This window comes from Dipodomys merriami, unplaced genomic scaffold, assembly GCF_024711535.1.
Source record: "Dipodomys merriami isolate MVZ:Mamm:240054 unplaced genomic scaffold, mDipMer1.0.p SCAF_14, whole genome shotgun sequence".
Taxonomy (NCBI): domain Eukaryota; kingdom Metazoa; phylum Chordata; class Mammalia; order Rodentia; family Heteromyidae; genus Dipodomys; species Dipodomys merriami.
Window position 1 is genome coordinate 3,508,721 of NW_027202715.1, and position 22,155 is coordinate 3,530,875.

Sequence of the window (22,155 nt, forward strand, 5' to 3'; positions counted from 1 at the left end):
CAGGCTCTGAAATGTTATTTTTGGATATGTGGCTTGGAGGTGTTTTTTTTTTTTTTGTTGTTGGTTGTAGGCCTTGAACATTGGACCTGGGCGCTAGCTATCTCTTAGCTCTTCAGCTCAAAGCAAGTGCTCTATCACTTGAGCCACAGAGCCACTTCCCGTTTTCTGAGTGGTTTATTGGAGATTAGAGTCTTGCGGACTTTCCTGCCCGAGTTGGCTTTGAACCGTGATCCTTAGATTTCAACCTCCTGAGTACCTAGGATTACAGGCATAAGCCACCGACGCCCAGCTGGCTTGGAGGTTTTAAGCAACAACAAAAATGGACAGTCTCAAAAAAAAAAAAAGAAAGAAAGAAAAGAAAATGGACAGTCTCAAGAGCTTTTTCATTGCATAATAATCCTAGCAGTCAAAACCAAAAGGACAAGAGGGGTTGCCGGTGGTTTTCTAACTTAAGTCCATAGCTTACTTGCATGTCTGCTGCCTAAGCTGCAAATCACCTGTCATTTTTCTATGATCTCTTGTTTTCCTAATTTCAGTCTTTCCTTTGCTTCTAGCAAATGACAAGTAGTAAGGAAGAAGCATTTAACTTTAATGTGTCTCTAGTTTTGGAGGAGAAAAAGTTACCCATCATTTAGTGAATAAGTGTGACTGTGTTATTAAGCTTTATTTCATTCAAGTGCCATCAAGAGCTGCTTCTTTACAAAACAAAACAAGACAAAACAAAAAGTCAGTTGGGATTTTTCAATGGATAAGGATTAGGTACTTGGTAGTCTAGATGAGGAACTGGCCAAGTTCTTACCAGGTTTATTTACAATTTACGTGGAAACTTCCCCAGGTTTGTTTATTCATTTATCTTATTTTTTTAGGCAGGTGCTTTATTGCTTGAACCATACCCCCAGCCCTTTTTGCGTTAGTTATTATCTGGAAAAAGTCTTTAGTTTTTGCCTGTGGCTGGCCTGTGATTTTGTCATCTTATCTCCAGCCTCTCAACATAGTTGGAATTGCAATTGCATGTCATCATGCCCAGTTTGTTGGTTGAGTTCTTGCTAACTCTTTGGCTCAGGATGGCCTCAAACCCATGGTCTCTAATTTCCTGATCTCCAACTCCAGAGTAGCTGGGATTGCAGGTGTGCACCACTACACCTGGCAGTAATTTTCCCAGGTATATGCTTATCTGAGAAGAAGCTAGTTTGTTAGGATGTTGCAAAACTAACTTTATCAGGAACAAATGTGAATTCAGTTAGCTCAGCCAAAAGAAATTCAAATACACAATGACTTAGAATGAACCAGATGTTTATTTTTAACCTGTTTGCTTTTTGGTTATATAGAAAGATAACATGACATTTCATTCCCAGTCCTGTTCCTATCTACTCTACCTTTAATTACACATCAAATATTTATTAGTCATACGAATATTTTCAATGGGAAGCTTTTTTCTTAAAGGTGGCATTTTGTCTGTCTGTTTTTCAGTTCAATAGGATTAACTGGAAGGCATCTTTTATTGCTCAACTGTGGGCAATTATATAATCAGTCAGACCCTGTATCCTTGTCCCATCCTGTTTCATGCATACAGTGTTTTTCACTTCTCATCCCTACCAATAAGCCAATTAACTTTGTCTTACCATACTTGTTTCATGCTTCCCCACTGGTGCAGTATTCTTCTGGAAAGTGATGGTTCCTCTAAAAAAGTGGGGGAAGAAAGTAAGTGAAACAAATTCTTGGTAAAAGTATACCTAAAGAGACAATTCAGTAGGTGTTTGTCTTACCTCTCATACCTACATTCATACACACATTTACAAATTTAAAAGTAACTTTGACCTTAAACACTTTCTTTTGAAAATACATTTCACCCTCTTCTTTCAGTGATCATTAACAATCAAGTTAGCAGTTTTTCTAAGAATATACTATGAATCCAAAGAATTTTGAGTTAAACACAGTTCTAATCCTAGTCTGTAAATTCCATGCTCAGTTCTTAATCTTGTTTTTTCTTAAATTTAGGAACTTAGATCTTGATGCATGCTAGGAATTAAGAGGGAGTATAAGAACAATTCTGAGCACATTTTTACAGAAGTGGCTTTTGCAGTTTGATTCATTAGATGCCAGTCAGTTGTGGTGAGTTCCCTCCCACTATGGCTCTAGCCTGGAGATGAGTAAACGCAGTGACTGACTCAGAGCTCCTGCTGGAAGATCACTTTACCAAAGAAGGAAATACTGGTTAGAACAAGCAATCCTGTAACACTAGTCCTTACTGCCAACCTTTGGGATTTAATAGTTCAATTTTATTTATTTAAAATAATAAGGTTGGTTGTGGCCTTCTTCTGAGTGTTCTAGTATTATGTTTTTGCAACCAATTTGGACTGAGAGATTTATCTCTAATGAGTTCAGTTAGGATAGGTCACCCAATCATTTCTGGTGCTTTATCCCCACTCCTCAAATGCATAAGAGAAAGTCAGCAAATGTTAAGGGGGTTGGATGTTTCTCATTTAATTTATCTTCAGCAACTATATCTCTTTAAATGCTCACAACAGGTATAGAATTTTAGAAGGTATTATTAGAGAAGATGAACTGAAGCCCAGAGAAAGTGACTTACTTACTAGTCTGACTAGGCTGCTTTCTCTTGTCCAACCTGTCTTCTCAGAAATACCTTTGTTCAAAACACTGGAGTGACTGGGTGCTGGTGGCTGATGCTAGTAATCCTAGCAACAAAGGAGGCTGAGATCTGAGGATCACAGTTCAAAGTCAGCTCCAACAGGAAAGTCCAGGAGATTCATATCTTCACCAGAAAATTGGAAGTGGAGCTCTGACTCAAAGCGGTAGAGTGCTAACCTTGAGCACAAAGAGCTTGGGAACAACTCCCAGACCCCGAGTTTAAGCCCCACAACTGACAACAAACAAAAAAATCCCACCGGAATGGTAGAAATGTGGTCAGAAATGAAATGAAGTGGGATGGAAGGTGTCAGTAGAAGAAAGAAAAGCAATTGGATAGTGAAGAGTTCTTATTCTTTATTTACAGTTTTCAGTTTAAGACTACTAGAATTGCAAGGCTTTTCTAACTATAGTTCCTCTTGACTGTCTATAGGAGGAGCTCAGTATTCACAGGGGTTCGTAAGCCCTCACAGAGATGTTGAATTTTAGGAAAATGTTACTTCCTGGGAAATAATGTAAACATTTTTTTCCCTATTTCTTTTAAATACTGGGGTTTTGAACTCAGGGCCTTCTGTTTGTTAGGTAAGAGCTCTGCCACTGTAGCTATTTTCCTACCTAGCTCTGTTAGCTTTTACAGAAATTTGAGATTTAATGAGGTCATTGACGGGGGTGGGGAGGTGTGGGGTGGGGAGGTGTGGGGTAGGGGTGGGGTTGGGTGGGAAATGGCTAGAAGAGAACCTAACTACAGGTTATTCCTAGTCAGGTTCCTAAGAGCCTTTATTGCTTGACTAGACAGTAAAATATTTTTGAATTTGCAGTTTTGAAATCTAGCAAGTTATCTATTGGTTTTATTTCTTAGGCTTAAAAGTGTGTTAAGGAGATTATTAATAGATTTTAAATTAAATAATTTTACATTGACATAATTGACATTTACATTGACATAATCTTATCAAGGGTAGCATATACTTTGTAAGAGTTTGTGAAATAAAAAAATACTTACATCTTGACAACTTCTGTTATACTTTATAACTTGTGTTAACCCTGGAAGGCTGTCCAACTTCCTGAGGGTTAGAGTTTGCCTGTGATATTCTTTTAAGATTTGTATACTTTTGGAGGTTGGGTTTGCTGCATAAATTGGTATAAAACAGAGTGGGAGGAACAGAGGTTTAAATTATGTGAGAAACCATTAAAAATATTACATATCTACTTATACCAGTTACAAGTGGCCTTTGAAATATATCTTAAGATGCTGCCTTTTGATATCTACCATAATTCTATATAAGTTGATAATAAAAGTATTTTAGTTCCATTTCCCCAGTAATGTAGGCCACTTCTTTTTTGTTACTGTGGTTAAAAATTAAGGTTAGGCTTGGAGAAAGAACAGTTCTATCTTGTTGGAGGAGGGAATTCTAAAGTGGAGAGTCCTATCATCTGAATAGGTACTTTGGAAAAGCTGGCCTCAGGATTGTTGACCACAGGCTGTGATTGCTGACAGTGTTTAACTTGTGCTAGCCCTGGCTCTTTGAATTGAACTAGAAATTCTTCTGGTGCCCCCGTGTGGAAAACTGATGGAATAGCACATTAAGAGAACCCTAGTTCTGTAGGATTCGAATTGTGTAGAATCCCTCTCTCCCTCCCTATGCTACTGAGTTTTGAAGTCAGGGCATCACATTTGCTAGGCAAAGCATTCTACCACTTGAGCCATGCCCCCCAGTCCTTTTTCTTTTAGTTTGTTTTTCAGGTAGGGTCTTGCATAAATCTTGCCAAGGCTGGCCTGGAACCAGAGTGTCTGGTTTACATACAAGCTTGTTCTACCATGCTAAACTCATTCTCTGCATTTTCCTATATCAAAAAAAAATTAGAATGTAATTTAAAGGGATTAACTTGTTATCTCCCAGTGTATCTTTGGAGGTTTTAAGTTAGCTGTAGCTCGTCATCATGAATCTTGGTTATAAAGCATAAGTCAAGACTTGTATGTTAGGTCCTGTCTTTTCTTGTTATATTAGAGATAGGAGCAGGGAAGGACAGAAAATGCTCACTTTTCGCATAACACTTAGTGGTTTATTTGGAGAACTGAAACAAGATTTGTTGCATTACATTTTCATTTTTGTTTCCCAACCAGTAATTTCAAGTTTTTCAGATTAAATATTGAGTGAAATCTCATCCAGTGTGTAATGTGTATTTCCAAATACACAAAGATGTAAAAGAATGGTGTGATCTGTGGCACCACATACTAATGAGGATTTTTGAAAGCTTGGGGCGGGGGGCTCTGGCAGGGCTGCAGTAGATGGGTGTTGACTAGTGGAAAAGCTGATAATGAGACATGTGACAGCAGGGCTGTTCCCTGCTGAAGACATGAACCATGTTTTTGCTTGAGCAATTGTGCCACTTTTCACAGTTTTAGCAATAGAGACACCAGGAAACAGAATAGAATTAACTGAAGATTTGCATGCAGGGTGCTGCATTTTGGCAGAAATAAAAAATTTGCAGTGTGATGGGATTGTTTTTAAGACTATTGTAGGATTACCTTAGCTATTGTATGTTAGTGCCATAACAACTTCCCTATCTGTTTTATATCATAGTCTCTCAATTTTTTCAAATAAAAATTGTGGGATTTCTCTTCTAAAGGACACTGAAGCCATGAAGAGAGCACTAGCCTCCATAGACTCCAAACTGAACCAGGCCAAAGGTTGGCTTCGGGATCCCAATGCCAACCCAGGTAACCCTATACCTCTGCTTTTTTTTGATATGTAAAACCAAAAGCTAAAATTTAAGCCATGGGGGAAGGAAAGAGATCTTTCCATAAGCTCGTAATTCTAATTTCTGTAACATTTTGAGCATATACTGTTTTCTGATAGTTCTGGCTAATGAAAGTATTACTGGGTCATAAAAGGATGAAGGGCACTGACCATATTATCTTCTCATGGAGGTCTAAATTAAGCTGAGCTGTGCATTCTATGCAAAACCGTCACTGAATCAGAAAGTTAATTGTTGTTAATATTTTTTGTGCCAGTCCTGGGGCTTGAACTCAGGGCCTGAGTGGTGTCCCTGAACTTTGTTTTAGCTCAAGGCTAATGCTTTATCACTTGAATCATCGCTCCACTTCTGGCTTTTTTCCCTTTTTTTGGTGGTTAATTGGAAATATGAGTTTCTGCCCTGTTTGGCTTCAAACTACAATCCTCAAATCTCAGTCTCCTGAGTAGCTAGGATTACAGGTGTGAACCACCAGCATTTGGCTAGAAAGTTAATTTTTTTTTGGCAGGGTGGGGGAGTGGGGGGTCGGTTGTGGGGCTTGAACTCTGGCCCTGAGTGCTGTCCCTGAGCTCTTTAGCTCAAGGTGCGCGCTCTACTGCTTGAGCTATAGCGCCACTTCGGTTTTGTAGTGGTTTATTGGAGATAAGACTCTCACGACTTTCTGGGCTGGCTTAGAATAGTGATCCTCAGATCTCAGCCTTCTGAGTAGCTAGGATTACAGGCGTGAGCAACTGGTACCCGGCTGTAAGTTAAATATTTTGAATAAAGCTTCTTCTCTTCTAGTTCCCATCAAACAGACTTCCATTTATGTCAGTACTTAATTAAGTAGATTAAATAGTGATGCCAATAATAATAATTAGAAAGTAAAGCTGACTATATAAAGACCGAAATAGTTATTGAACTTGGCTTCATAGATTGTCTAATATAATATCTATTCCATTTTAGATTAATATTTGAATGGAGTTTGGAGGTGCTAAGCACTATTAAATTGTTAGAGCCAGATTTTTATCATCCATATTTTATCACCAGCTTCTTGGTATCTCCAAGAGGATATGGCTCCAAGTATCTTTTCTAGTAGTATCTGTGGTTAAAGCCTCACCCATAGTTGCAAGGGTACTGTTTGGATGTTAGCAGCTATCAGATGGATTGCCTTCTATTCATTTGTCATTTAAAGTCATCTATTCCCTCACGAATGAAATGACTGTAAGGTTTCCTTACTAAATAATTGATGTGTCTCCAATGTAGATATTGAATATCTCCCTATTTTAGGGGATGCTGGTGAGCAAGCCATCAGGCAGATCTTAGATGAAGCTGGCAAAGTTGGTGAACTTTGTGCAGGCAAGGAACGCAGGGAGATCCTGGGAACCTGCAAGATGCTGGGGCAGATGACTGATCAAGTGGCTGACCTCCGAGCCAGGTAAATGCCTCCACTCTTAATAGACCACTAGTGAGTCACTTGCTCTTCTAATAGGGTGATTCAGAAAGTAAGTCCATGGTAATTTTATTGAGTCATCTTTGACTAATACATAACATAGGCATGGTATTAATTCTTCTAGATTGAGTAGATTTTTCTCTTTTCCAAATTTAAAATATGCTGCAGCTGCCTAATAATTAAGTTAGAACTGTATTTGAATAGAAATTTATTTTTTAAGGGAGAACGATAAGAGGGGTTGAGATTGATTAGAATATATTATAAACGTGGAAATGTACAACTATACAACTCTTAGCAATGAAAAAAAGGCATTTGTTTTTTAAATTCTAGCCATAGGCTTATAAAAAGTAAGAGGCAATGTTGAAACCTGGGTTGGTTATATATCTTTTATGACAGAAGGTAGAAAGAAACATAAAGAGCACACTAGAATATTTCATACATCCCTTTTAAAATCAATTAAAAGATGGTCCTCTAAGTCATTTCTGGGCTCTTTTGTGTTTCTGTTTAATTATTACTTACTTGGTTTCCTAATTCTTTCACCTTATTTTTGTACTTTTTAAAGTCTTGGCTTAAATAACTTAAATAGCTTAATATACTTAAATATACTTAATTTGTTATTGAGAAAACTCAGATACAGAGTTACTTGGAATTCATCCACAGATTGACTAAATTCTAAAATATTTTTATTTTTATGGAATTTTATGATAAAGACATTGAAGAAAATTGAAGCGTGTCCAGATGCTAATGTAGATAGAGTTTAATTTTCTTTGAGGTCATTGGGATACACAGGATTTCCATACAAATAAGACCCAGAAGTCCCTCAACATGATGTATACCATTATACCTGGTCTCAAGTATTCACACTTAAGAACACAGATCCAGCTGGGCACTGGTGGTTCACATCTGTAATCCTGTCTGCTCAGGAAGCTGAGATCTGGAGGATCTTGGTTTAAGTCAATTCACGGAGAAAAAGTCTCCATATCTAATTAACCAGCAAAATGTTGGCTGGAAGTATGCCTCAAGTGATAGAGTGCCAGTGGTAAATAAGAAAGCCCAATGATGCCCAGTGCCGGTGGCTCATGCCTGTAAGCCTAGCTACTCAGGAGGCTGAGATCTGAGGATCATGGTTCAGAGGCAGCCCAGGTAGGAAAGTCTGTGAAACTCTTATCTCCAATAAACCACTAGAAAACTGGAAGTGGTGCTGTGGCTCAAGCGGTAGAGTGCTTGCCTTGAGCTGAAGAGCACAGGGACAGTGTCCAAGCCCAGAGTTCAAGCCCCACAACTGGCCAAAAAAAGTCTAGAGAGAGTGACAGGCTCTAAGTTCAAGCCCTGTTATGGTTCTCTCTTGTGGGGTTAGGGAACCTACAGGTCTCTTTTGGACCAATGTAATAAACAAGCCCATACAATATTCTGTGAAATTTCTTGAGTTTGTGGTTGCACTAGCCCTAGAAGTCCCTCCAGGTTGGGTCTCTTATCTTGAAGGTGAGGAGGAATAGTTTAAATGAATGTAATCCTTCCTCCTGAGCTTAGCAAGCTTTCTCTTGCTGAGAAGCCATCTCCCTTGTCATGGGTATCACAAAAACTTTGCAGAATGGACAAAAAGAAGTTTTGTTCTTATTCGGAGAAGTGCCAATGCAGCCTGTCAGGGTTCTTGGCTCTTTGAATTTCTCATTTCTGGCTCTTTTGTTTGTAGCCTTTTCACTGTGTGGTAGACACTTTCACTTGTAATTCTCAAACACACAGTTGTATGTGTTTAGAGGGAGTGAATATGAGCAAGAGAATGAAGCAGTTGTTGGGAGGGATCAACCATTAATCTGTAGAGAGAAAGAGCTCGAACAGTGATGAGTAGCTGTGGGCCTACTTCACAGTGTAGTCTACAAAACCCTTTCATGATGAAGACTGTGAGGCTGTCTTCCTGTTGTCCTTTCTTAAAGCTAGCCAATCATTTATTGTTTCAATGGCTGAAACACAGTAACAATTTCTTCATTGATATTCTCCTGAACATTTCTCTGTCTACAAAAGTATGTTTTTTTAATCATCATGGGACTCGGCAAATCTCTTACTTTGATTGTAGCTGATATATTTATTTCTACTTTTTCAATGAGATTTACATTCCTTATTATGAATTACTAGATGTGAAGGGGGAACAAAACAAATTAAATTATAAACATTATGTTTCCTAAAAGTATTATGCCCTTCTTCTGGTAAAGAATAACAATAGAGCCAGGCCCTGGTGGCTCATGCCTGTAATCCTAGCTACCCAGGAAGCTGAGATCTGAGGATCATGGTTCAAAGCCAGTCAGGAAAGTCTGTGTGACTCTTATATCCAATTAACCACCAGAAAACAAGAAGTGGCGCTATACTTGAAGTGATAGAGCACTAGGCTTGAGCTGAAGAGCTCAGGGAGAGTGAGCAGGCTCAGAGTTCTAGCCCCACAAGTGACCAAAAAATAGCAATAGACTTAGGAGTTTATTATCTCAAATGTTGGTCTAGATGAAAAACAGATGAATTTAAGAAAAAAAATAGATAGATGAAGTGATTCATATTATTTTAGAGTTAAAGTTAGCAGCTCAGATTAAGATGAGCCAGGCCATTCTACCAAATGGTAAATTTGCCATTTCTGTGATTGAACTTACCAGGCTGCAGGCTGCATGGGTTTAAAAAAAAAAAAAGATCTGAGCTTGTAAAAAGAAGTGGAATATCTTTATGACTTGTGAAGTCTGTTAAGGAAAACGAATTCCTTTTTTTTTTGTTCCGGTTGTGAGGCCTGAACTCTGGGCCTGGGCGCTGTCCCTCAGCTCTTCAGCTCAAGGCTAGTGCTCTACCACTTGAGCCACAGCACCACTTCTGGCTTTTTTCTTTTTTGCTTATGTGGTGCTGAGGAATCGAACTCAGGGCCTCAGGCATGCAAGGCAAGCGCTCTACCACTCAGCCACCTTCCCAGCTCCAGGAAAACAAATTCCTACTAAACATTTTTTCTTTTTGTAAGTAGCCTACCATCTCTGAGAGAGGAAGATAGTAAAATTGGTTCTTTATAAGCTTGACGGAAAGTCCTAACTGGTACTAGTCCCTCAGTACTAATTTTGCTGTTTATTGATTGCCTAGAAATGGAAGGTAACTATTTAAGATCGTCCTTATGTTCACTGTAATAATGATGTTAATTTAGTTATAATAATAGATAATAATAGTTATAATACTTTTTTATTCCTTTAGTGGTGCTGGGGATTGAACCTAGGGCCTCATGAATGCTAGGGAAGCAGTCTACCATATTGCAAGCCCTCAAGTATATTATTTCCCCCCATCCAGTATTGGGGTTTGAACTGAGGGCCTTGCATTTGTGAAACAAGTACTCTACCACTTAGCTTTATCCCTTTTTCAGATAAGTAGTACTTTTGGACTAGGATGGCCTCAAACTGTAATCCTTCTACCTATACCTTCTACATAGCTGGGATTACAGATGTGCGCAACTATACCCAATGAGATAGACATAGAGATAGGATCTTGCTAACATTTTTCCTGGTCTGGCCTTGAACTATGATCTTCCTGATCTCTGCCTCCTGAGTAGATTAGATTGTATTGATGAACCACCATGTTCTACTCTACATTACTTATTTTACTCATGGCTGACATGCTACCGTACCTCCAGTCCTACATGTTACTTTAAACATCATAAACAAAGTCCCATAGATACTAAAAGTCAGGATCTAATTGGTTTCAGTGTGGTAGAATTTCAGTAACACTGTGCTGTCTCCTCAAACATTTTCAGTGTACCCTTGCCCATAAATAAGACAAGTTAATGGGCTACTTATTTCTAAAGCACACATTACTTTGGTAACAAAGCCTCCCATAGCAATAATACCCCCAGCACATTTTCCCACTGAAGTTTAGATTTGGTTATGTAATCATCACCAAGAGGAGAATAATTACTATCAAAATTTGCTGTCCTGGTTTCAAAGTGGTTATGTAGTCCCATAAAGCTAAAGTGTATTCCTAAAAACAAAAGAGAAAGTAGATGGTTTTGGTGTTTTGCTTTCTTTAGTTCTGTTTTCTTGTGCTATCCAAAATTACTGGGGAAAAGGAAAAAGACAAGTGTGTTCACAAACATGACATGTACTGATGTTAAGAAGATTCTGTTATGAAGTATCTGAGAGGGGACAATGACAGCTTTTGTCTGTTTGAGTAGAGGACAAGGCGCCTCACCTGTGGCCATGCAGAAAGCCCAGCAGGTATCTCAAGGACTGGATGTGCTCACAGCGAAGGTGGAAAATGCAGCTCGCAAGCTGGAAGCCATGACAAACTCAAAGCAGAGTATTGCAAAGAAGATCGATGCTGCTCAGGTAGTGATGGTGATTTTTTTCAAGGGTGGTAGGAGAGAAAAGAGAAAAAGAAGTGCTCTATAAATATCCTATAAATATCTCTTTCTCCCCTCCTTTTTCTCTCTGTCCCTTGTCATTTACTGTGGGTAGATATTGGGTGTTTCTAAGTGAAGACTGATGGCTTGTTTCCTACAAGTTTCCAGTATTAACACCTCCCCTACTTTTTACAGGTTTAGACTAATGTTCATTTATATTTTGAAATAAAGGTGTTAATTTTGAATATATCACCTAGCTAAAAGATAGCACTCTGAATACCAGGAGTTCCTGGTAGAGATGATGGCAAATTGAAATGATCCCTTATCTTAGAATTCACAACTGTATTTGGTCACAGCAGTTTTAAAAGGTTAAAACTTTCTCTTTATATTTTATGTTAAATTATTTGTGAGCACTTACACAAATGTTTGAGAAATTTAAAAAGGCTGTGATTAATTCTAATGGAAATGAACGGGGGAATATAGCATTAGTGGTAAAGCAGGTGCTTAGTGTATATGATGAGCCTCTGGGTTCAAATCTCCAAACAACATAGATATCAAAAAAAAGGAGGGATTAATTAGGTCTTACCTAAAACCTGTTTTACACAGATTCCTGTGTAAACAATAAGAATTAGTACTCAAGCTACTCAGGAGGCTGAGATCTGAGGATCTCAGTTCAAAGTTGGCCTGGGCAAGAAAGACTCTTATATTCAATAAATTACTTAGAAAAAAGCTGGAAGGGGTACTGTGGCTCAAATGGTGGAGTGCTAGCCTTAAGTAAAAGAAGCTTAAGGACGGTACCCAGGTCCTGAGTTCAAGCCCAGGACCAGAGGAGCACTTTAAGAATAATTATTGGTGTTACATAAATTAACTTTAGACTTGTTTCTGATGGCTGTCTAAGTTAAATTAAATGTGGTTCATGAATAGTAGTAGCTCACATCGTTGTCCATTTCTTGGTATAGAATTGGCTTGCAGATCCAAATGGTGGACCTGAAGGGGAAGAACAGATTCGAGGGGCTTTGGCTGAAGCTCGGAAAATAGCAGAATTGTGTGATGATCCAAAAGAGAGAGATGACATTCTGCGTTCCCTTGGAGAAATAGCTGCTCTGACTTCGAAATTAGCAGATTTAAGAAGACAGTATGTATTCAGTCCCTTTAATAGCTCTTTTTCTCTTATCTCCCTTCCACTCCTTCTCTTCATTGACTCTAGGAAGGTGTAGTTAAATGCATGGTAAATACATGTATTATGTCCCTCTACTACATTCTTATGGCTTCTTTGTGATAAGGTTGGGTCAGATATCACCTCTGTTGTATGAGTGACATGAGACTTAATAATATATGGTTGATCACACAGTTTTAAATTAATGTATTTAGGATGCTATGAACTCTTCTAAGTTATATTTTTATAATTCCTAAAATAGTATTTTCCCTTTTTTATGCCCATCAGTGGGTTTAAAGCTTTGTGTATGTGTTTGTATATATATGTATTTATGCATGTGTTTGCTGTTACTGCTGCTTGAACTCAGGGCTTTATATTCTCATTTTGCTTTTTCACTTAAGGCTGGTGGTGCTCTACCACTTGAGGCACAGCTCCACTTCTGGATTTTTTTGTTTTTTGTTTTTTGTTTTTTGTTTTTGGTTGGTCATGGGTCTTGTACTTTGGGCCTGGGGTGCTGTCCTTGGGCTCTTCAACTCAAGGCGAGCACTCTACCACTTGAGCCACAGTGCCACTTCCAGTTTTCTGGTGGTTAATTGGAGATAAGAGTCTCATGGATTTTCCTGCTGGCTTTGAACTGTGATCCTCAGATCTCAGCCTCTTAAGTATCTAGGATTACAGGTGTGAGCACCAGTGCCCCCGCCACTTCTGGAATTTTTAATGATTAACTGGAGAGAAGAGTCTGTTAGATTTGTCTGCCTGGGCTGGCTTTGAACTGAGATTCTCATTCTCAGACTTTAGCCTCCCAAGGAACTAGCCACCAGGGTATGGCTAGGTTTCAATCTCTTTTGACAGAACTGATACTGATATTTAATTAAAGTTTATTTTTTGGGCAGTACTAGGGTTTCGTCTCAGGGCCTATGCTTAGTAGGCAAGTATTCTACCATTTGAGCACACTGCGAACCCTAAATGTCCATCCATTCTTCCTTCTTTCCTTCCTTCCTTCCTTCCTTCCTTCCTTCCTTCCTTCCTTCCTTCCTTCCTTCCTTCCTTCCTTCCTTCCTTCCTTCCTCCCTCTCTCCCTCCCTCCCTCCCTCCCTCCCTCCCTCCCTCCCTCCCTCCCTCCCTCCCTTCCTTCCTTCTTTCCTTCCTTTATTCCTTCCTTTTTTGTCAGTCATGGGGCTTGAGCTCTGTGCCTGGGCGCTGTCCCTCACCTCTTCAGCTCAAGGCGAGTGCTCTACCACTTGAGCCACAGCACCACTTCCAGTTTTCTGATGGTTTATTGGAGATAAGAGCCTCACGATTTTTCCTGCCTGGGCTGGCTTTGAACCTTGATCCTCAGATCTCAGCCTCCTGAGTAGCTAGGATTACAGGTGTGAGCTACCGGCACTGGCCTAAATGTTATTTCTTAAATAGAAATTATAAAGAATCTTTAAATTATACATCTTGTGTGATGTTTCTGTAATAACATCCTCACCATGCTTTCTACTTTAAAGGCTTTCTTGGCACTTACTTTGATTGTATGGAAAAGAGGTATAATTTGTTCTGTTAAATATGTTGTTCTTTATAAAAAAGATAATGTACCAAAGTGTTGTGAATGACTGTAATCCCAGCACAAGGGAAATGGAGCAAGAGATACTGAGTTTGAGGCCAGCCTGGGCTACACAGCAAGACCCTGTTTCAAACATTTTACCCACCCCTAAATAAAAAAGAATAAAAAAATGTTAAAAACTGCAACACATGCTGAAAAAAAAATGCTCAGGAAGGCATACTATCAAAAGTAAAAGTTTGTAATCCTAGCTACTCAGGAGGCTTTATTTTTATTTTTATTTATTTATTTTTTTGTTTTGTTTTTGGGTTTAGTCATGGGGCCTGAACTCTGGGCCTGGGCGCTGTCCCTCAGCTCTTCAGCTCAAGGCTAGCGCTCTACCACTTGATGAGCCACAGTGCCACTTCCAGCATTTTTCTTTTTGCTTATGTGGTGCTGAGGAATCGAACCCAGGGCTTCATGCATGCAAGGCAAGCGCTCTACCACTGAGCCACTTTCCCAGCCCCCTCAGGAGGCTTTATAATAGGGAAGATTATAGAAATTTAACATAATAAAGCTACTGTTGAAAAGAGTATCTAGCTGGGCACTGGAGGCTCACACCTGTTATCCTAGCTACTCAGGAAGCTGAGATCTGAGGATCATAGTTCGAAGCTATTCTGGGCAGGAAAATCTGTGAGACTCCTTTTTTTTTTTTTTTGGTCTGTCGTGAGGCTTGAACCTAGGCCTCAGCTCTTCAGCTCAAGGTTAGCACTCTACCACTTGAGCCACAGTGCCACTTCTGATTTTTTGGTGGCTTATTGGAGATAAGAGTCTCACAAACTTTCCTGTCCCCAGTTTGCTTTGAGTCACAATCCTCAGATCTCAGCTCCTGAGTAGCTAGGATTACAGGTGTGAGCCACCAGGCACCCAGCATTGTGAGACTCTTATCTCCAATAAACTACTCAGAAAAAACTGGAAGTGATGTTGTGGCTCAAGTGGTAGAGTACTAGCCTTGAGCAAAAAGAAGCTCAGGGATAGTACTCAGGCCCAGAGTTCAAGCCCGGCCAAAAAAAAAAAAAAAAGGAGGTGGTGGTTCATTCCTGTAATCCTAGCTAGTTACAAGGCTGAGATCCATGTATTATGGAAGGCTTTTTTTTTTTGCAGGTGGGGGGCGCGGTCCAGTCATGGGGCCTAAACTCTGGGCCTGGGCACTGTCCCTCAGCTCTTTAGCTCAAGGCTAGCACTCTACCACTTGAGCCACAGTGCCATTTCCAGCTTTTTTCTTTTTGCTTATGTGGTGCTGAGGAATTGAACCCAGGGCCTCATGGTTTGAAGCCAAACTGGGCAGACAAATCTGCTAGACTTTTCTTTCTTCTTTTTGTGTGTGTGTGTGGGGGGGGGGGGGGAGCTGGTACTGGGGCTTGAACTCAGGGCTTGGGCACTGTCCCTGAGCTTCTTTTGCTCAAGGATAGCACTCTACCACTTGAGGCACAGTGTCATTTCTGGCCTTTTCTGTTTATGTGGTATTGAAGATTTGTGGTATTATGTGGTACTGAGGGCTTCATGTATGCTAGGCAAGCACTCAACTACTAAGCCACATTCCCAGCCTCTGCCAGACTTGTATCTCCAGTTAACTAGCAAAAGCTGGAATTGGAGGTATACCTTCTGTGAGTTAAAAACCCAAGTGACAGTGAAAGGACATGAGCTCAAGCCCAAGAAATAGCATGAGGGGGGAAAATAGTATCCAAATGAAACATTTTGGCAGATAGGTTAGTATTTTCATTGTTAACCACCACCACCTCCATCACTACTACTGTCACCACTGCCATTGCTGTCCAGGCATACTACGTTCCACAGAGAACTAGTATTTTTACTGGTGGCAGGCTGAGGGTGCGGGTGATGACTGATTGAGCTCAGCTCACCCAATTATTGAACTTTCTTGAGCTTGACTGCCTTAAACTCATATTTAGTGTCTTAACTAGGATAAAACAGTCTAAATTTAAACTGTTTTCTTATTCAAAGGTTAATTAAACTACTTTCCAAATTAGTATTTATTAGGAATTTGTTGTCATTATTATTTGTCATTGATGCGTCATGTCAATGTGAATTATGTCTACAGTGTAAATTGTAAACTGTGACACGATGGCTGTTTTTCTTCACCTAGGGGTAAAGGAGATTCCCCAGAGGCTCGAGCACTGGCCAAACAGGTAGCCACTGCCTTGCAGAACCTGCAGTCCAAAACCAACAGGGCTGTGGCCAACAGCAGACCTGCCAAGGCAGCTGTCCACCTGGAGGGCAAGATTGAGCAAGCTCAGCGGTGGATTGACAACCCCACAGTGGACGACCGGGGAGTAGGTAAGGGTGTCAGTGCATTGAACACTCCTTACACTGGTCTCAGTGCAAATAAACAGGCTGTTGATGTCCTGTAACATGTCTAATGAAGTGCCGAAAGGGTACTTACGCCACTTGTGAGTTACATTTTTGTAGAGTAATTCTACTTCTGTTTATAGCTAATAAAATCTAGTGGTGTATTCCAGTAGTACTAGAGAATAAATGATTTACACAAATAGAGCTTCAGCTCAGAACCGAAACTCTGAATGACTTACTGCCAGTCCTATGTATCTGAGAATTGATGTTTGAAGCTAGCCTGGGCAGGAAAGTATATTAGACTCTTATCTCCAATGAACCACTAAAAAGCTGGAACTGGAGGTTTGGCTCAAGTGGTAGAATGCTAGCCTTGAGCAAAAATGCTCACAGTTATCACACAGGCCCTGAGTTCATGACCTAGGACCCCCACAAAAATTAAAAAAAAAAAAAGCAAACAAAACAAAAACAAAAAACTAGGTTATTTTAGCTGCAAGGACTCTTCTGTTACAACTGGGCCATTGTATAACTTATTGATGTAGGAATAAACTGATAGAAATGTTTTGAATGTGGTGTTTTTGATTCCATTATTTGACTTTTAGGAATTTTTTTCTAAGATACAATTTATTTTGAGGAATTAACACAAAAATGTATGTAAACAGTACTAAGTAGTAAAATAATTATAGTTCCTATGGTAAGATGCTACATAGGTCATGTTTTTGTTACTGCTGCTGTTTTTATAGTGCTAGGGATCAAATCTAGGAATTTGTATATATGAGACATGTGCTGTGCCCCTTACACCCTGGGCCATGTGTTAAAAAGATATTTAGCGGGATACTGGTGGCTCACACTTACAATCCTAGCTAGTCAGGAAGATGAGATCTGAGGATTGTGGTTTGAAGCCAGCCTGCTCAGGACAGTATGTAAGAATCTTATCTCCAATTATCTACCCTCTGCCCCACCCCCCTCCAAAAAAGATGGAAATGGAGCTGTGGCTCAAGTGGTAAAAGTGCTGGCTTTGAGCACAAAAGCTAGCGACATTCAAGCCCTAGGACTGACACAAAAAAAGCAAGTAGATAAAAAAAACCATAATGAAATGGAAAAATGCACATGGTCAAGAAAAATAAAGAATAAAAGTTGGGCTGGATGAGTAGCTTAGCATGAATGAAGACTTGGCCTAAATCTCCAGTACATACATAAAGAAAAGTTAATATATAGTATGTCTACTCTTTTTTGTTGTTGTTAGTCTATTCTTATTTATACTTTTCTATATTCTGAAAGTATTTTCTTTCATCAGGGAACTCTGTCTCATTATACTTTTTGTGAAAAAAATGCCAAACTTACAGAGTAACATTGCTGTTGCTTTCTCTGGGTCTGTGTGAATTTTAGTGATTTTTCTCTTGGTCTAGGCCAGGCTGCCATCCGGGGGCTTGTAGCTGAAGGACATCGTTTGGCTAATGTTATGATGGGACCTTATCGGCAAGATCTTCTGGCTAAGTGTGACCGTGTGGATCAGCTGACAGCTCAGTTGGCTGACCTGGCTGCCCGAGGGGAAGGGGAGAGTCCTCAGGCCAGAGCACTTGCATCACAGCTTCAAGACTCCTTAAAGGTAAACTCAGGAACACAGATCATTAAGCTTTTCATGCTATCATTGAAAAAGGATGGATGGAAGAGAGAATTAAAATTAAAATATTTCTTTTTTGCTTTAAAGAAAATAAAAAGAGTATGACCAAGGACATTAGGAAATGAGAGTTTAGTAGGAAAAAGGTCACCCATGTTTTGTAGCAACTAATGTGTTTTCCAAGTTTTATTCATGATTTTGGCTCTATCCATATGCCCCTTGTCATAGTCATATAGTCATAGCGTTATAGTCAATTATTTTTTTATTAAGAATTGCCTCATGCCTGGCACAGGTGGCTCATGCCTGTAATTCTAGCGACTCAGGAGGCTGAGATCTGAGGATCAGGGTTCAAAGCCAGCCTGGTCAGGAAAGTCTGTGAGACTCTTATCTCCAATTAACCACAGGAAATCAGAAGTGGTGCTGTGGCTCAAGTAGGGTAGAGCAGTCGCTTTGAGCTGAAGAGCTCCCAGGCCCAGAGTTCAAGCTCCACAACTGACCCAAAAAAAAAAAAAAAAGAATCACCTTTACATTTATATAAAAGAAAACAAAATAATTATTTAAAAGGAATAACCCTGAAATTATGCATTTGATAACCTACTTGAATTTTTTCTAATATTTAAAAAAAGATACAAAATTATTATAGTCATTTGTCTGTGTAGCCTATATAATAATCTCCAGTGTCATTCCCCAGTGTACGCCATCCACCCTGAGAACAATAGCGGGCATGGAGATTTCTTCTTATAAACTCAGAAAACTTAAATTGGACTAAATGAAATAACTTTGAAAAAGAACTTGTGATTTCTAAGTATCTTCTGGTTTAGACTCATGTTCAGAAATCAGTACATTTATTAGTTACTGAGTTCTAGAAACCTAATCCCCATTCTTGGGTTCTTTCCTCTTAAGATAACTAATTGTTTAGCATTTTGGCACAGCATCTACCATTTTTAGTGGTTATCACCATGTCTCTTCAGCAGTGAGATCTCTGCCTCATCCTAGGGTCTTCTTTGGGCTCAACCCTGTGATTCTCAGTGTCATTTCGTAGAGAACACCAAGAAAGGAAGTTCACTTCCTTGATTGGGTAGAATAGGGACATGAATGTCATAACTATGCTTTCTACCAGGCACTAATTTCTTAGAGGATAGGAGGCATAACTTTGACCTGGGCTAACTCAGTGTTGTAAACACATTTGACATTCAAGAAATATTTATTAAATAAAGCTAAATGAATGAATAAGTGAATGTACCATTGAAGTAAGGACATTAACAGACAGGATTTTGGAATGTTGTTGGAGATTTTCATTTATAATAATATTTTTAAGGATCTGAAAGCCCAGATGCAGGAAGCCATGACTCAGGAGGTGTCAGATGTTTTCAGTGATACCACGACTCCCATCAAGCTATTGGCAGTGGCGGCCACTGCCCCTCCTGATACTCCCAATAGGGAGGAGGTAGGTAACTGAGGTCTTCCAGTTCTTTTGTGGGCCAGCCATATATTTATATAATTAATTTATTTATATTTGTACAGGTAAACTGTGGTTATAGTGTACACCAGCAGCAATAGTTGGGAAATTGTGGAAGAAATGTGGGAGTTTGGGAAGGGGGGCTTTTAGTTCACTAAGTGTATCAGTTATGAATGTCTTTAATTGCAAGTAGTAGAAGATTTGACCATCAGAGTTGACAAAAATAAAATATATTGTCATTACATATCAAGAAACATGGAATTTGACAGCTCTGGCACCAAGTCAGGAGCTAAAAATCTTTTTTCCTCATAGTACGGGATGACCTTTGCTCCCTGGGCACCATTGTTCAAAGCAGAAAGAAATGGATAGTAGTGATCCAGTCACTATTAGGGTACTTTATTCTTAACATGGAAATCAGGACACTCGTGTGTGTGTGTGTGTGTGTGTGTGTGTGTGTGTGTGTGTGTGTGTGTGTGTGTGTGTGTGTGTGTGTGTGTGTGTGTGTGAGTGACTCGTGTGTGTGTGTGTGTGTGTGTGTGTGTGTGTATCCTGGGGCTTAAACTCAGGGCCTGGGCACTGTCCCTGAGCCTCTTTATGCTCAAAGGCTCTACCACTTGAGCCACAGTGCAACTTCTGACTTTTTCTGAATATCTTATTAGAGATAAGAATCTCATGGATTTTTTTCCTCTGGGCTGGATTGGAATGTGATACTCAGATCTCAGCCTCTTGAGTAGCTAGGATTATAGGCATGAGCCCCCGGTGCCCAGCTCAGGACAATCCTTTTAAATTATTTGATATTATTCTTCAGCTCAGAACCTTCCAGTAACTATTTCCTGTTCTAAATGGAAGCCGGAGAGTCCTTAAAATGAACAGTAAAAGCCGGAGAGTCCTTAAAATGAACAGTAATGGCTAACATGTGCTGTAAATTAACTCTCCAGGAAATAAAAACACCAAAACCCTGATTTGTAATACTGATTGATTTCCATGATGTAAATACTTCCGTTATGGATGTTTTAACCTCAAGTCACTGAGTTGGGAAGAAAGGCTCATGTTTGACCATTGTCACCTGGTTGAGTTGGTGAAAATGGCTTCAGAATATCACTGAGTTTGGTCCCCTACTTCTCTGATCTTACGTTGGTACTTATTCTTTTCCTTCATGCTCCTCTCTTTACAATAACCTTGAATTACACTCCTAGTGTTCCTTGTGTATGTCACTGTGTCATAATCTCAGCTCTTGGTATTTGTCATCCTTCCCACAGATTATTTTTTTCTCTCTCCAGAATGTCACTTTTGTGTGATTACCTAAAATAGCACCATAACCCAACTCCAGGGATTTCTTAGTCTGCAATTGATGTAATCCTGGTTCCTAGAACAAGTTCTAGCCTTGCACTTTGTGGGTACAGAACTCCTCCAGGAGACATTTGCTTGTATCTCATTGTGTAGAGTAGAACTCTGTGACATGGGTACCATAGCTGCAAAGAAATCTGGGAACAAGTATTTGGCTCCAAGGAGTTTAGGTTAGCCATTCAAGACAACAAAGAACTTGTGGGTCAAGGTTTGTGCTATTCTTATCTGTTCACCTCCATTTCCTTTCTCTTGCTGTGGTCACTAAGTGGTTCAGATCATGTTCCCCTTCAGCTGGGATGATTTGCCACTTTTTCATTTCGTTCTTTTTTTTTAATTTTTTTTTTTTTGGGTGGTCTGGTCATGGGGCCTGAAATCTGGGTCTGGGCGCTGTCCCTCAGCTCTTCAGCTCAAGGCTAGTGCTCTACCACTTGAGCCACAGCACAACTTATGGCTTTTTTCTTTTTGCTTATGTGGTGCTGAGGAATCGAACCCAGGGCCTCATGCATGCAAGGCAAATGCTCTACCACTGAGCCACCTTCCCAGCCCCTCATTTCATTCTTTTGAGTTTTAGACTAGGGATCCCTGTTCATTCTCTCCTCCTAGGGCTTCATAGTTTCCTCAACATATGTTGACTTCTGTTCTCTTTGGAAATCTGTGTCTTTATTGACTTTTGCCTTCTCATCTTCTCAAACCAGTAACTAACTCAAATATGTTAATTTGACCTAAAAAAATTGCTGGCTTTCCATTTTCCATTGATGTTGCCAAAGCTTTAATTCTGATTTTTTTTTTTTTTTTTTGTCATCGTGGGGTTTGAACTCTGGGCCTGGGTGCTGTCCCTGCGTTCTTCATTCAAGGTGAGCACTCTACCGCTTGAGCCACAGCGCCACTTCTGTTTTTTTTTTTCTAGTGGTTTATTGGAGATAAGAGTCTCATGGACTTTCCTGCCCAGGCTGGCTTTGAACTGCAATCATCAGATCTCAGCCTCCTGAGTAGCTACCTGAGCTACTGGCGCCTGGCTCTTTTTTTTTTTTTTTAATTCTGATTCTGGTTTCTTTCTTTCTTAAAATTTTTTTGTTATAATTTATTGCTTCTGTCTATGTGGTACTGAGGAATTAAACCCAGGGCCTCATGAATGCTAGGAAAGCACTCTACCACTGAGCCACCTTCCCAGCCCTGATGCTTGTTTCTTGTATGCCTGCATAGGTCTGACTTGTCTCTTTAAATCTGTCAGAAAGCTACTAATAAAAAGCAAAAAAAAAAAAAGCAAAAAAAAAAGCAAAAAAAAAGCAAATCTGATCTGTTTCAGCTAAACTTTTTTTTTTTTTTTTTAATGCGTGTATGCCAGTACTAGGGCTTGAATTCAAGGCTTCATGTTCTTGCTTAGCTTTTTTTTCTTTTTGCTAGCACTCTTCTACTTGAGCCATGCCTCCAGTCCAGCTTTTTTGTGGTTGATTGGAGATAGGAGTCTGGCTTTAAACTGTTATCCTCCAGGTCTCAGCC

General features: G+C 39.7%; 1 protein-coding gene across 2 annotated transcripts in view; it reads left to right on the top strand.

The window, feature by feature from the left end:
• The window catches only part of Vcl (vinculin), a 103,230-nt gene that overhangs the window by 59,807 nt on the left and 21,268 nt on the right, over positions 1-22,155 (top strand). For both annotated transcript variants that reach the window (XM_070020628.1, XM_070020627.1), the window contains exons 7-13: positions 5,275-5,365; positions 6,670-6,817; positions 11,016-11,169; positions 12,143-12,318; positions 16,029-16,219; positions 17,638-17,837; positions 19,168-19,296. In XM_070020628.1, the coding sequence (XP_069876729.1) occupies positions 5,275-5,365; positions 6,670-6,817; positions 11,016-11,169; positions 12,143-12,318; positions 16,029-16,219; positions 17,638-17,837; positions 19,168-19,296 (1,089 nt within the window). The remainder of the gene's footprint in view (positions 1-5,274; positions 5,366-6,669; positions 6,818-11,015; positions 11,170-12,142; positions 12,319-16,028; positions 16,220-17,637; positions 17,838-19,167; positions 19,297-22,155) is intronic.